Source organism: Sapajus apella, unplaced genomic scaffold, assembly GCF_009761245.1.
Source record: "Sapajus apella isolate SASKATOON/1434 unplaced genomic scaffold, GSC_monkey_1.0 scaffold14, whole genome shotgun sequence".
NCBI lineage: Eukaryota > Metazoa > Chordata > Mammalia > Primates > Cebidae > Sapajus > Sapajus apella.
The window spans coordinates 4,060,528-4,076,108 of NW_022436954.1; the positions used below are offsets into that span (position 1 = coordinate 4,060,528).

At 53.5% G+C, this 15,581-nt stretch overlaps 1 protein-coding gene across 4 annotated transcripts in view; it reads right to left on the reverse strand.

Annotated features, from left to right (window-relative positions):
• SYT12 (synaptotagmin 12) overlaps positions 1-15,147 on the reverse strand; it is a 28,449-nt gene extending 13,302 nt beyond the window's left edge. Inside the window, exons 1-3 of one of the 4 annotated variants that reach the window (XM_032282698.1) lie at positions 14,938-15,147; positions 7,630-7,686; positions 3,376-3,569 (exon numbers count right to left, since the gene is read on the reverse strand). In XM_032282698.1, coding sequence (XP_032138589.1) covers positions 3,376-3,569; positions 7,630-7,663 — 228 coding nt within the window. In that variant the 5' untranslated portion in view covers positions 7,664-7,686; positions 14,938-15,147. Of the gene's footprint in view, positions 1-3,375; positions 3,570-7,629; positions 7,687-8,293; positions 8,675-10,815; positions 11,654-14,402; positions 14,514-14,937 lie in introns of those variants that run through there. The other 3 variants (XM_032282697.1, XM_032282699.1, XM_032282700.1) reach the window with 3 other exon arrangements.
• Between the last annotated feature and the right edge of the window lie 434 nt (positions 15,148-15,581).

The following is a 15,581-nucleotide window of genomic DNA, read 5'->3' on the forward strand; positions in this document are numbered from 1 at the left end:
CAAAAATTAGCTGGGTATGATGGCGCACGCATGTAGTCCCAGCTAATTTTTGTATTTTTAGTAGAGACGGGGTTTCACCATGTTGGTCAGGATGGTTTCGATCTCTTGACCTCATGATCCACCCACCTCAGCCTCCCAAAGTGCTGGGATTACAGGCATGAGCCACCGCGCCTGGCCAAAAAAATTTTTTTTAAGATGGAGTCTCGCTTTGTTGCCCAGGCTGGAGTGCAATGGCACGATCTTGGCTCACTGCAACTTCCACCTCCCTGGTTCAAGCAATTCTCCTGCCTCAGCCTCCTAAGTAGCTGGGATTACAGGCTTGGACCACCATGCCTGGCTAAGTTTTGTATTTTTAGTAGAGATGGGGTTTCACCATGTTGGTCAGGCTGGTCTCGAACTCTTGATCCTGATCTGCCTGTTTCAATCTCCAAAGTGCTGGGATTGATTACAGGCATGAGCCACTGCACCTGGCAAATTTTCATTTTCCCTAATTGACCTTGAGATTTGAGAAAGCAAGGCTTTTATACCATAAGCATCTTTTATGCTTTCCTTATATATATTTTTTGAGACAGGGCCTCATTTGCCTAGGGTGGAGTGCAGTGTTGCAACCACAGCTCACTGCAGCCTCAACCTTCTGGGCCCAAGCAATTCTCCCACCTCACTCTCCCAAGTGGTTGGGACCACAGGGGTGAGCTATTACACCTGGCTAATTTTTTAAGTTTTTTTAATTTTTTTTTTTTTTTTTTAAATAGAGACGAGGACTTGCTTTGTTGCTCAGGCTGGTCTCTAACGCCTGGGCTCAAGCGATCCTCTTGCCTTGGCTGCCCAAAGTGCTGGGATTACAGGCATGAGCCACTGCGTCTGGCCGCTTACCATAATCTTTCATGGTTCCCCAATTTTCCACTGAGCAGATAACCATAATTTACTTCACTCTTCCTCACTGTTGGACATTTACGTTGTTTCTACTTTTTCGGAAATACAAATACTCAGTATTGAATAGCTTTCTTAAAATCCCAGCTCCACCGGGCGCAGCGGCTCATGCCTGTAATCCCAGCACTTTGCGAGACAGAGGCAGGTGGATCACCTGAGCTCGGTAGTTTGAAACCAATCTGACCAACACAGAGAAACCCTACAAAATTAGCTGGGCGTGGTGGTGGGCATCTGTAATTCCAGCTACTCAGGAGGCTGAGGCAGGAGAATCGCTTGAACCCGGGAGGCAGAGGCTGTGGTGAGCCTAGATGGCGCCATTGTACTCCAGTCTGGCCAACAAGAGCAAATCTCCATCTCAAAAAAAATAAGTAAATAAAAATAAAAACAATTTTTAAAAATCCTGGCTCAGAGGACACACTCCTTTGAAGGTTTTTTGTTTTTGTTTTTGATGGAGTCTTGCTCTGTTGCCCAGGCTGGGGTACATTGGCATGCTCTTGGTTCACTGCAACCTCTGCCTCCCGGGTTCAAGCAATTCTTGTATCTCAGCCTCCTGAGTAGCTGGGATTACAGGTGCCTGCCACCACACCCAGCAAATTTTAATATTTTTAAAAGTAGAGACAGGGTTTTTCCACGTTGGCCAGGCTGGTCTTGAACTCCTGACCTCAAGCCATCCACCCGCCTCAGCCTCCCAAAACGGATTACAGGCGTGAGCCACCACCGTGCCCAGTCAGTTCTTTGAAGGCTTTGACACGTGTTGCCAAAATGCTTTTTGGAAAAGAGGGGATTTTTTTTTGAGACAGAGTCTCACTCTGTCACCCAGGCTAGAGTGCGGTGGCATGATCTTGGCTCACTGCAACCTCTGCCTCCCAGTTTCAAGTGATTCTCGTGCCTCAGCCTCTTGAGTAGCTAGGGTTACAGGCATGTGCCACCATACTTGGCTAATTTTTGTATTTTCAATAGAGACAGGGTTTCACCATGTTGGCCAGGCTGGTCTTGAACTCCCGCCCTCAGGTGATCCACCCACCTGGGCCTCCCAAAATGCTGGGATTACAGACCTCAACCACCATGCCAGGCCTGAAAAAGTTTTTTTAAATGTACACTCCTCCAACAGCGTGTGAGATAGTCCCCCCAGACACCCTAAGTGACTGAGCAAGAGGGACTGTAATCTGGTAACAGATTCTGGTTGTGCTGTCTGGAACTCTACATGATACTCGGAATATTCTCTGCCATATGTTAAATGATAAAACATTCAGCAGTGTATAGTAAGGGCCCTAAGAATGTGTGGGGTACAGCAATTCCACATCTGGACATCCATTCAAAGCACACTATCCCAAATGAAGACTGAGTTTTACGTACGGAATATCCCCTGCATTATTTATCATGACATTTAGGGTCAATCATGGCACATGCCAAAATGGAATCTCATGCAGCCATTAAAATAATGTTTATAATGTGTGTTCAGCAGTATATGAAAATGCTTCAGCTACAAGGGAGGGGAAAAGAGAAGGACCAGGTACGGTGGTGCACGCCTATAATCCTAGTACTTTGGGAAGCTGAGACAGGTAGATCTCTTGAGCCCAGGAGTTCAAGGCCAGCCTGGACAACATGGTGAAACCCTGTCTCTACAAAAAATACAAAAAATTAGCTGGGCGTGGTGGCTTGGGCCTATAGTCCCAGCTACTTGGTAAACTTAAGTGTGAGGACTGCTTGAGCCCAGGAGGTGCAGGTTGCAGTGAACTGAGACTGTGCCACTGCACTCCAGTCTGGGCAACAGAGTGAGACCCTGTCTCGACAAAAAAAAGAAGAAGAAATAAATATATCAGGTTACCCTGGACACACTGCCTATGGGGTACCCCTGCTCCGCAAGGAGCATATTAAAATAATAATAATAAAAAAGGCAAGGCTGGTCTCGGTGGCTCACACCTGTAATCCCAGCACTTTGGGAGGTTGAGGCAGGTGGATCACCTGAGGTCAGGAGTTCGACACCAGCCTGACCAACATGGTGAAACCTTGTTGGTTTCACTAAAACCTTGTTGGTTTCTACTAAAAATACAAAGTTAGCCAGGCATGGTGGTGTGCACCTGTAATCCCAGCTACTTGGGAGGCTGAGGCAGGAGAATCACTTGAACCTGGGAGGCAGAGTTTGCAGTGAGCCAAGATCATGCCATGGCATGGCATCCAGCCTGGGCAACAAGAATGAAACATCTCAAAAAAAAAAAAAAAAAGGAAGAGGAAAAGAGAAAAAAAAAAAAAAAAAGAGAAAAAAAAGTTAAAAAAAAAAAAAAAGAAGTTGGAGATGTGAAAGGGACGAGAGAGGTGTACTCCCCATTCAAAGGACATGAACCAGGAGGCGGTGATGGAGGGAGAGGGGCTGAAGGCTGATCTGGTGGATTGGGGGTGTGTGGGGGTGTACTCGCTGTGCAACTGCGGGATCAGAAACCTCACCTTCTGCCTGGCCTCTGCGCCGCTCTCGCCATATTTCTGCTGAAGGTACCTGTAGTCGTAATTGGGAAACGGAGAGGGGCTGGGGAAGCTCCCCGACGTCCAGAGCTTCCACAGGCTCACAGCGGCGATTCCCAGCAGGGCCAGGGCCCCTGCAGCATAGACACCCACCTCCCAGCCAGGGGGGCTCTTGATGACTGCAAGGCAAGGGCAGCCTCTCATTAGGGCTTCCTAGTGGAGACAGACACCCACCTGGGGAGCAGCACTGACTTCTTCATTGAATGGATGTTTATTGAACGCCTACTATGTACTAGGTGCTGCAGATCCCATGTCAAACAAGACATACACTTTCCTGTGTGGCTTGGGACCACAGGTGCTTTGGATTTCAGATTTTTTCTGATTTGGGAATATTTGCAGTACACTTATAGGTTAAGCATTCCTAATCCCAAAATCTGAAATCCAAAATGCTCCCACGGGCATTTCCTTTCAGCATCATGTCAGCTGAAAAAAATTCAGATTTTGGATTTTGGATTTTTGGATTTAGGATGCTCATCCTGTGTATGTAATATCCAGAATAGGCAAATCTATACAGACAGAATTGACGCCAGTCTGTACAGTAGATTAGTGACTGTCAGGGCTGGAAACTTGGGAGAAATAGGGTTTCTTTGGGGGATGATGAGAATATTCTAAAAAGGGATTGTGTGGCTGGTTGCACAATATACTAAAAACTACTGAATTGTACACTTTAAGTGGGTAAATTATTTGGTGTGTGAATCTTATCTCTCTGTGAATCTCTTACCAAAACAAACAAACAAATCAGCCAGAAGTGAGAGGTGGCTGCAGGCGGTGCAGGGCTTGGAGACAAATCCAGATGCTCAGATGCTTTTGCTCTGCTGATGAGTCAACAACCTTCCCTCTCTGAGCCTCGCTGCCCCAGAAAACGGAAATTAACAACCCGCTCAACTGTGGCGGGCGCGTCCTCCCCTAGCACCGTGCTTGGCACGCGGCAGGACCACACACGTTCCAAGGTTTTGCCTTTCTCTCCTAGGAAACCTGGCTCTGCTTCCCCAAAGGAAGCCAAGGAGACACTGAGATTCATTCTGCAGGTCACGGTGCTGGCAAATACCATTCTCTAAACCGTTCTTAGTACTGCGTCTATCTCAATTCCAGTGAGGAAACTGAGGCACAGAAAAGCTAAAGAACTTGCCCAAGGTCACAGAGCCCAGAAGGGGTGGTGCTGGGACTCCAACTCTGGCAGCCAGACCCCAGAGCATGTGGGGTAACCACTGCCACACCCGGCCTCGACCCCGCACAGTTCCTTGGCAGCAAGGTGGGGAGAGGTGCGAAGGGCATCTCAGCACTGGATATTGATCACTGCACATCATTGGGCACCCACCCTGGTGCGACAGCAGCCTATGGGCACGGGTAGCCAGGGCTGAGTCAGCCCCGGCCCAGTCCCTGTCCTTAAGTGGCTTGAAGTCTAGGGGGTGGGGAGGGGCAGGCAAATAAACAGACAAGTCAGCATACTAGGAATGGGAGCAGCCCGGGAAGGCTTCCCGGAGGAGGGACATGTAAGCTGAGATATCATGAGGGGCAAGAAGTGTGCCAGGCCACGGCAACAGGAGCTGGAAGTCAAGGGCGGGAAGAACAGAGGGGTATAAAAAGCCCAGGGTGGGCAGAGTGCCCTGTGGAGGGAGGGAGGGGACCTGGGGGTTCCTGACCACTGCTGCCCTGAAGCCCAGCTGCACAGGGAGGAATCTCGCAGTGGGGCAGGCTGGCAGCCCCTCTAGCCTGCCCTGCTCTCTTCTGAGTCAGCCACCTGAGCCAGAATTCACAGCACTAACTCGCTGGCCTCCAATCCTGACCGCTCCCAGCTTTGAGCGCCCTGTGAGACCCTATTTTCTAAAAGAGGAAAACTGAGACCAAGGGAGGGTAGCGGGCATATCTGTTTCCCCACTCAAGGCCAGTGTGAGAAACGGCAGAGCCAGGCGCAGGTGCCTCGGCTTCCAGGCAAGTCACCCAACACCTCTGGGAAAATCCAGATGACAAGAGCATCCCCCATCCAGCGGTCCCACTCTGGTGAATTTATTCTAAAGGGAAAATCCCGACAAGTTTTATGTCTGGGATGAGTCATCGAGGCTGTATTTATAACGGCAGAAATCTGGAAAGAGCCTGAAGGTCCCACCGAGGGGGCCAGTGAGGGCTGGTGGCACTGTCTTGGGAGGAAATGTCACTGGCCTTGGAGAACCACAGTTGAGGTCATTAGGATGGCACTGCGGCAATGCAGAGAAACATTTCTGGCATTGTTAAAAGAGGAAAAAAATGAATCCCCAACATGGTGTAACCACGCGCTTGTGATGTATGTAAAAGTCACGAAGCACATAGTCACGGGCTGGGCAGAGCAGGGAAAAACAGAAGGAATCGGTAACAACAATGGAGGGACTGTGAACAAACCCTCCTTCCTCCTGTCTGCTCCTGTTAACAGAATGTCATCTGCGGGCTAAATACACCCATAACAAAGAGGTCCATGGAGGCTCCCAGGCCCTGACTGGCAGGGCTTGGTGCGTTCTTGGGAACAGGGTCACGGCAGGGCTGGGTGGTAGCCGGGGGTTGGCTAGAGGGCAGGACCAGAGGCCCAAGGTCTCTGAGCAGGCTGTGGGCACAGCCGGGGGCAAAGTACATTCAGGGCCCCCTGCGCCTGAGGCTCTTGGGAGCTGAAGGATGGAGCCCATGCCCCGGGTGGCAGAAAAGGGGGCAGGTCTGGCGGCACAGAAGGAAAGGCCCCAGGAAGGTGGCATGAAATGACAATTCGTGTTCATTTGTTTATTGATTTGATGGAATTCCAGCCTTGGGGTGATATGGGAAGTGAGGTCTAGGCTAAGACTGGAAATGAGGGGGGGGAGGAGGAGGAGGAGGAAAAGCGCCCCTACAAAGCACTCACTATTTGTGATTTGCCAGGCCCTGTTCTAAGCAGGTTGCTTGAGTCCTCAAGACAATCGTGTGAGGTTGGTTCCATTGTTTTCCCCATTTTACAGATGGGGAAGTGAGGCACAGAGAAGAGACGTGCTGCCGCTGCAGACGGGATCCACACCTGCACCTGCAGCCCCGGCAGCAGGCCCGGGGACTCAGGCCGGCAGAGGCAGAGGCAGGGAAGAGCTCTAGGCCGGGGGAACAGCATGTGCAAAGCCCTGGTGTTGTGAGAGTGGTGTTTGCACTTGTACATCAGCTCACTAAATCTTCCCAGCAGCCCTGAGGTGGCCTCACTATTTGCATTTACACATGAGTAAGCAGAAGTTCAGATTTCACCACCTGCCCAAGGCCATGGTGGCAGGGGGGACTGGCGGGGGTGTATGGGCAAGACCTGTGAGCCTGTGGGTGAAAAGCGAGGCTCCCTGGCTTGGGGATGGGGAAGGTGATCCTGGGCACACCCTTCAGATCAGGCCTGGGCTTCCCAGGGGCTCTGCTAGGGCTGGAGCTGGAGTGATGGGGAGCATGGGCCTGGGAGACCTGAGTTCACGTCCTGACCCCGTTACTCACTGTCCCTTTCCCTCTCTGAGCCTCACTTCTCCCGTCTGTGAATGGGGACAGGAACAAAGGGAGAAAAGACGGCTGGTATGTTTCGGCTCTGACCCCATCTGCCATCCATGGGGAGGGCTACAAGACTATGTCTGGAGTCTAGAGGCCATCTCCCATCTCCCTGCTGGGGCACAGGGTGAAAGGGAGGGAGCCATGGCCATGGACTGGGTGGTCTCTCTCTCTCTCTCTCTCTTTTTAATGAGACAGAGTCTCACTCTGTCGCCCAGGCTGGAAAGCTGGAGTGCAGTGGTGGGATCTCAGCTCACTGCAGCCTCTGCCTTGGACTGGGTGGCCTCTGAGTTTTCCCTTGGGGACTTGCCAGCCTCCACAAAAGGCCCCAGTGAGTGGATTCCGAGTCACAGACTCATCCCCAGGGTGCGGCAGGGCCAGGGTCTCCCTGGGCACCCTCTCAAGTGAAAGAAAGTCACTTTAACAGGAAGGAGCCACTTGAGTGGCAAGATGATGAGAACTCAGATTGAGCCAAGCTCGATGTCCCCAGGGCTGTCTGACGTTGGGCAAATCACTGACTGTCCTTGCGAGTGAAGGCAATAATGGCAAAGACAGTCAGGAATAAGGGCAGCATTCTTGCCATTATCCATGTCCCACGGACACCTCCCACCCCAGGCCTGGTGCAAGGGTCCCGCAGGCATGATCCAGGAGGGGCTTGCCCTGGGGACTCACCGCTCAGATGGTATTCTGCCACATCCACGGCCATGATGCCTGCTGCGGTGCCTATGACTGGAAGGGAAGAGAGAGTGAGCAGAGAGGACTGCGGAGGGTCAGCGCTCCGCCCCTAGGTCCTGGCCCCCACCTCCCCCGCATCTGTGTGCCTGTCATCCAGAGCTTATGCTCAGCTGTAAGGGGACAGCCACCAAAGGGAGGCTTGGCATTTTAAGAAATGGTGTTTAAAGCTCTTTTCAAGCATTCTAAGACTCTTTTCAGGATTGCCAGATAAAACAGGATGCCCAGAGGCATGTGAATTTCAGATTTTGTTTTGTTTCATTTTTTTAGATGGAGTATCACTCTGTCTCCCAGGCTAGAGTGCAGTGGCACAATCTTGGCTCACTGCAGCCTCTGCCTTCTGGGTTCAAGTGATCTCCTGCCTCAGCTCCCAAGTAGCTGGAACAACAGGTATGAGCCACCACACCCAGCTAATTTTTGTATTTTTAGTAGAGATGGGGTTTCACCACATTGGTCAGGCTGGTCTCAAACTCCTGACCTCAGGTGATCCGCCAATCTCAGTCTCCCAAAGTGCTGAGATTACAGGCATGAGCCACCATGCGCAGCCAAATTTCAGATAAGTTTTTAATATGTGTGTCCCAAATATTCCATAGATCATACTTACACCAAAACTTTTTCCATTGTTCATCCGAAGCTTCAATGCTCCTGGACGTCCTGTTTCTGTATTTGCCAAATCTGGCAACCCCAGCTCATTTCCATCCTAACAACACCAGCTGACCAGCAGAGACCGGGTAGGTGACTCGTTAGAGCAAGGCCCCTGGCTTGAGCCTCCCTTCAAATACTTCTATTTCGACTGGGAAGGAAAGGCTGCGTCTCTGCAATCTTCCACTGCCTGGCATGCTTTCTTCCCCACCCCACCCTCCACCCCCACGTTTTGGGAACCACTGAGGCCTAAGTTGTTCTAAAAAGGTTTGGGAGCTCTTATGAGCCATTACCTGAACCTAGGCGACTGCTCACTGTTTTATTATTATTGCTAAGATGTGTTCTAAATGGGTGTGTGTGTGGAGTCCTGGAAACGGGAAACTGGGGTGGGGTGTACTCAACTCAGGTCAAGGGCACAGAGGGCCAGGATAATGCCCACCCCATCCTCCCAGTTCCCTTGTAGTTCAGAGAGGTGGTTCCACACAGTGAGCCTGCATGCCTGGTGCAGGGTGGTAGGGCGAGGGGAGGGTGAGGTAGGAACTGCAGAGCGATGGCCTGGCCCAAGGGCAGCTGCATTTCTGCGCCAGCAGGAATGCCAATCACATGGCTTGATCTTCTGGCACTTTAGAGAAAAGCCAGATATCTGAATTTTTTATGTGCAGTTTCCTGAGCTTTAAAGATAGCAACCAATTTGCAAAAAATGCAAACACCAGCTGGGTGCGGTGGCTCACGCCTGTAATCCCAGCACTTTGGGAGGCCGAGGTGGGTGGATCATGAGGTCAGGAGATCGAGACCATCCTGGCTAACATGGTGAAACCCGTCTCTACTAAAAATACAAAAATTAGCTGGGCGTGGTGGCTTGTGCCTGTAGTCCCAGCTACTCAGGAGGCTGAGGCAGGAGAATCACTTGAACCAGGGAGTCGGAGGTTGCAGTGAGCTGAGATCATGCCATTTCACTCCAACCTGGCCACAGAGAAAGACTCCATCTCAAAAAAGAAAAAAAAAAAAAATGCAAACACCATTCAGACACAGTATAAAATGTCCTCAGGCAGTGTGACCTACCAGTTCCCAACCCCTCGGAGCATCTTGTAGACCCCTTTGGGACTGGGGTCAAATCAGAGGGTAAAGCTAAGGCCCTCGATGTTTTCAGGAAGGCCAGGGTTCTCCCCAGTCTGAGGCTTTGGAGTCAAGAAGCTGGGGTGCTATGTTCCCATCAGGGTTATCCAGTACATTTGGGGGTGCCATAAGTCCTAGTCCACCCCCATAAGTCCTGGGGGTGCCCAGGAGCCTCGAGAAGCAGGTCAGGTGAGGTGCACAGCCAGCTCCTGGCTCCCAGCGATGCTGCCCCCACTCCCGCAAGGAGCCATGCGTTGTTATGGTGATGGAAGGGCGGTGCTAAGCCAGGAAGGGCTTTGCCCATCTGACTAGAGTGAAAGCTCATTCCTGGGCCTGGGCTGGAGATCATGATAGGAATAGGCAATCTTACCGAGCATTTCCATACAGCAAGTGCAGTCCTAAGCACTTTGCATAAATCCGACCTCATTTAATCCTCCTAACAGCCCCATGAGGTAGGTACAATTATTATCTCTGGTTTGCTCGTGAGAGCCCCAGGGTATAATTTGCCCCAGGCCACACAGCTAATAACCTGTTCAACCCAGGCCGTCTGGCTCCATAAAAAGTTTCCTAAGAATCTGCAGGTCAAATGGGTCACCATGTACCCGTCCAAAGTGGCTCTAGCTCCTGGCGGAAGCTGGTCTGCATACACTGAAACACATGCTAACGTGCACACACGCACTTCCCAGCCTGCTTCTGCCTCGCCGGGAATCAGATAAGCCATCGGTTTTTTCCTGCTTACCTGGCACAAGCTGACTTTGCAAGAGTGAGGCCAAGCTGGATAGCCAATGCCAACAGCACGCCAGCAAGGTATGCGTGGCAAGGTATACCCCACAGCACAATAGGCGGGCACAGACAAAACCTCAAACTGCATCAGGCCTCTGGCTGCCAGGGGGCCCATCCCCTCCATGGCTGGTCCAGCTCAGACCCCAGACTCCCATACTGTCTGTTCTTTCCTCTCTTTAACACGACATCTTTTCCCAGGGAGCTGAAATTTCAGTGCGGGTGTGAATGACTGCCAGGCACACCCCAGACAGAAGTTCCTTTATTTTTTTGAGACAGTCTCACTCCATCAACCAGGCTGGAGTGCAGTGATGCAGTCTCCGCTCACTGCAGCTGCCTCCCGGATTCAAGCGATTCTCCTGCCTCAGCTTCCCAAGTAGCTGAGATGACAGGCGTGGGCCACCACACTGGCTAATTTTTGTATTTTGGTAGAGATGTGGTTTTGCCATGTTGGCCAGACTGGTCTTGAACTCCTGACCTGGTGATCCTCCCGCCTTGGTCTCCCAAAGTGCTGGGATTACAGGCGTAAACCACCACCTATGGCCACCAGGCAGTTCCGTTCTGGTTCCCTGGGAAGGCAGAGCTTACCTGCCTGAGTGGAGGGAGAAAAGAACTGGGGGAGATGTCGAGGCTCCTAGAGGGGCTCCGCCTGAGCACGGGGTTTGTAGTCAGCTGCACTCGGCTCTGAATCCCAGATCTGCCCCTGGCTAGCTGCAGTGGCCTTGGGCAATTTTCTTCCTCTCTTAGAACCTCAGTTCCCCATCTGTAAAGCAGATGTGAGGCTGCCAGCAGGGTGGAATGAGAAGTTAAATGTAGTCAGGCTTGGCATATATCGGTTGCTGTGGTTAGCGGCCTGGTGATGGTCCACACAGGCGCCTTGTCCCCTAGTCTGGGCAGTGTGGGCAGCACTGCCAGCCTGCAGATGTGTTTTATTTGCCTTACATTTAGGTGAGTTGTCAACATTTTAAAACTGAAAAATTTAGCTGGGTGTAGTGGGTTGAACCTGCAGTCCCAGCGGCTGGGGAGGCTGATGTGGGAGAATCTCTTGAGCCCAGGAGTTCAAAACCAGCCTGGACAACATAGTGAGACTGTGCCTCAAAAATAAAGCCTGGGGTGGGGGGGATTTCCCACTAAAAATTGTTTTAAAAAGGATTTCCAGCTTCCCTTTGAAAGTTAGAAGATCTGGGGACAATGGCTTTGCATCCCCCACTCCAGCAGGAGTTGGAGCTAAGTCGGCTCTGCCCCTTCCCTCTGCTCCCACGCTTCCATTCACTGCTAGAACTTGTTGGCCCCTGGAAGCACCCCTGCTCCTAAGCCTGGTAAGATAGACTTTGAATGAGCTACGGGACTTTTTTCTGCTTTGTTTTGTTTTTAATTAATTAATTTTTTTGAGATGGAGTTTTGCTCTTTCGCCCAGGCTAGAGTGAAGTGGCACAATCTCGGCTCACTGCAACCTCCGATTCCCAGGTTCAAGTGATTCTCCTGCTTCGGCCTCCTGAGTAGCTGGGATTACAGACATGTGCCACCACGACAGGCTAATTTTTGTATTTTTAGTATAGACAGTGTTTCACGATGTTGGCCAGGCTGGTCTTGAACTCCTGACCTCAGGTGATCCACCTGCCTCGGCCTCCCAAAATGCTAGGATTACAGGCGTGAGCCACCATGCCCAGCCAAGCTGGGAGATTAAGAGAGGTTAAGTGACTTGCCCAAACCCACACAGCCAGCAGTGGTAGAGCTGGGCCTGGCAGCCATTCCTGCTGCCCAGTCCAGCCCCTCTTCCATTAGCAATGAACCCTCATGCCATCTTCCCCATCACCCGTAAAACCTATAGGGCAAATCCTGTTACTGCCCCCACTCCATGGAGGAGGAGAGGGAGGCTCAGAGAAGGGCAGTGAATTGGCTCAAGGTCACCCAACCAGTGAGCAGGAAGCTGAGACCAAGCTGCAAGTGCTGGCAGCAGGTGCCCTTCTCAATGGCTTTGCTCACTGCCCCCAAGACTCCCTGACTCCATGTCACCTGGGATGGCCTCAGTGGGTTCCCGCTGGCAGCCTGAAGGTCTGCTAGGCAGAGGGACTGTGGCTTCCGATAGAAGAGGATGGCGACGAGGTACAGTGAGACCAGGGCAGCCTGTGACCGACCAGAGCATCCCTAGGGTCCAGACACACAGCAAAGAGCATAACATGGGGGCCAGAGTGCTCCAGACCCTCTGAGCTCCCAGACTGCACATGTCCTCCTGCAGTTCCTCCCCCGTAATCCGACCAGTTCTTCAGTCCCAAACCCCCAGACCCTAAACTGCACAGAGCTTACTCACTGAAAACAGCTCTAGGTTCCAATTTCAGCTCAATCATACCTACCTAGCAATAGCTCCTTACTGCTGCATGCATGTGGGCATAATGTGAGCTAAATGCTTAGCACTCTGCCTGGTTGTTGTAGGTACATGGTGTGGACCTGGTGATTCAATGGATTAATGGATCCCCCTTTTACAGATGAGGAAGCTGGGGACCCAGGTCACCTCGCATACGAGTAGCAACACTGGGATTGGTGCCAGGGTGCAATGGATCTGGGCCTGGGCTCTTGGCCACCATGCTGACTCCTGATCAGGCAGACCTTTTGGGGGAGATGGGTGGGAAGAGCCCCCGCTCCCCCGGCTTTGCTGGAATCAGACCATGGCAGGGGCCCCCTCCTGGGCTTGTCAGAGAAATGGCTTTCCAAGAAAGCTGTGTCTCAGAAGGGGAAAGGGGCCTTCTGTCCCTGCCCTCTGCTCTACCCACCCCTCTTGCCCAGTGTCCTCGCATCATTCTCTGGCTAGTGAGGCAAAGGGAAGGATCAGGAGAGCCTCTCACCCTTCAGGCTGTGAGCCTCTTCGGGATCTGGAGGTTGAAACCTTTTCAAGTCCCCCTCCTCTGCTTTCTGAGATAACCGCATCCAGCTCCCACCCCCCAAACAGCCCACAGAAACCGCAAGACAGGCTGGCTGGGAGGTGCTGGCTGCCATTTCTTGGGCACCTACTATGTGACTTGTGTTATCTCAGTACCTCGGCCCTCCGAGGGGGCTGTTACCCTGCTCCTTGTACTGGAGAGGAAACTGAGGCACATGAAATGACTTGTCCAGTCACCAGAGCTGACAAGTGTTAGAGTCCAGGTCTGAAACCCAGGCTGGGAGCCCCTGCTCTGCAGAGCTGCTGAAGAAAGCTTTCAGAATTCAGAGTGGGGAGGCTGGGGGCTTGGGGACTTGTCCTGATCCTTCTTCACACTGGCTGTGATAGCTTGGGTGGGTCTCCTGCCCTCTCTGAGCCTCTGTTTCCGCATTTCTAATAGGAAGCGCTAGTGCTGCTATCACCCCCTGAGAAAACTGTCACCCCCTGATGGGGGAAGGAGCTGACATTCCATGGTGCAGCTTTTCCAGGCTTTTGAGAATACAGGAGAGCGGCACACAGTCTCTCTGCAGCCCCTGGAAAAGGGCTCCCAGGATGGCCAGCTCAGGGCCAGGCTCCCGGCCCCCTACCTCCCTCCCCCGACTTCAGTCCAAATCTACAGCCTTGAGGCCCTGAGTCCCGGCAAGCTTCCTCCCCTGCCCCACCATACCCCTCTCCTAAGCAGCAGTGGCAAAGGTTCCAAGGAGCCTCTGGAAAGCCCCCCACTCAGGCCAGTGACATCAGAGGCTGGGGGTCATATCTGGCTCTTCACACAGCCAGGGCCTCCTCGGGAAGGGGTGCAACGTTCCCCTCCACATTGGGACGGTTCCCGCAGACCCAGAGCTCCTGCCTCGGGAACCCCCAGAGTGTATGAGGATCCGAGTGTGTGGAGGGGGTGTGAAGCCAGAGCAGAGGCAGTGAGGACAGTCAGGGCGCTGAATGTGAAAGTGAGGGGCGTGTGTGCAGCGTGGGCGCGGGGAGGCGTGTAAATGGCGGGGTGAGTCGCGTGTGTGCACACGCGGGGCGGGCGTACAGGGCACGATTCGATGCGCAGTGCGCGGAGTGGCTGGGCCGGGTAAGGGCGCCCAGCGTGCGCGGTGCCCGGCATTCGTTCGTGTGCAAGCGCGGCGCGGGGGTGCAGGCGCTCGGAGTGCGTGGGGCTCTGTGGTCCCGGGCCCGGGGTCGGAGGAGGGGGCTGCGTGTGTCCGCGATCAGAGTGCGATTCCGGCCGCGCGCGGGGGTCTGCAAGCTGTGTACTCACCGGGGCTCCACGGAGGGGCCGCTGCTCCGGTTGGACTCCTACTCCCGGCACGCCTCCCGCAGCGCGCACGCACCCGCGCCTAGCCCGGCCGCCGGCGGCAACGCCACCCCTGCAGTGTCGCCGGGCGCCCGCCTCCGAGGAGCGCGGCGCGGGCCGGGGGCTCGGCCGGGCCGGGGCGGGGGACTGGAGCTGCGCCGCAGTCCGGGCACGCTCCCAGGAGCCAGCCGCGCGCTTCCTCGCGCTCTCCCGCTCGCCCGCCCGCTCCCTCTTTAATTTAAAGTGACAAGCTCGAGCGCTGTCTCTGCTCCCGGGGTCCGAGCCGGAGATCCCCAAGCGCGCTCGGGATCCAGGGACGCCCTGAGGCCAAGCCCAATCCCTCGCTCCCAGGCCTGGGGACAGGGGCGGGTGGGGACGTGCCCACAGGCCTCTAAGAGGCAGGCCGAGCGCTGGGCGCAGAGCCAGCAGCCCTGAGTTCTAACCCCAGCCTCCGCGCCCCGGGTTATCCTGTTCCCTTTCTAGGCCTGAGTTTCTTTACCTTAAAAATGGACCCGATACTGCGCACCTCCGGGAGCCAAAGAAAACGGAGCGACAGGAGGCGCAGCTGAAAGTTTCCCCTTTTCTGAATGAATAATTATACCCTCCCACCACGACTGAGCTGTAACTGTAGGTCAGCTCTGTGCTGGTGCCTTACAACGTCATCTCAGTTCTCGCCGTGGCCTAATCTGGTGGTGGTGACTCCATTTTTTACATGAAGAAACAGGCTCAGAGAGGCGACCAAGGTCACAGAGCCAAAGGTCAGAGCCAGAACTTGAACCCAGGTCTGTGTGACTTCAGACTCCATACCCTTAACCACTAAGGGGTCATGCTTTCTCTCCCAAAGGAATGAATGAATCATTCAGGAGATATTTCTGACGCCCCAACAGGGGCTGGGCACAGTGCCAGGTGTGGGCGATCTTCCATCTTCCGGGAACAGGGGACAGGTCCCTCCCTGCCCGCGCAGTCTGGCAGTGAGGCATGGCTTGCATTGGGAGGGGCTGGGTGCAGGGGAAGGTGCCACGTGTTGTGGGCACACTAACCAGGGGAGCAGGCTGGGTGGACACCTGGGGAGACCTCTCCAATGATCTGGGGTGGAGTGAGGAAGAGGGCAGAGGGTCCCAGATGGGGAGCGAGTGGGCAAGG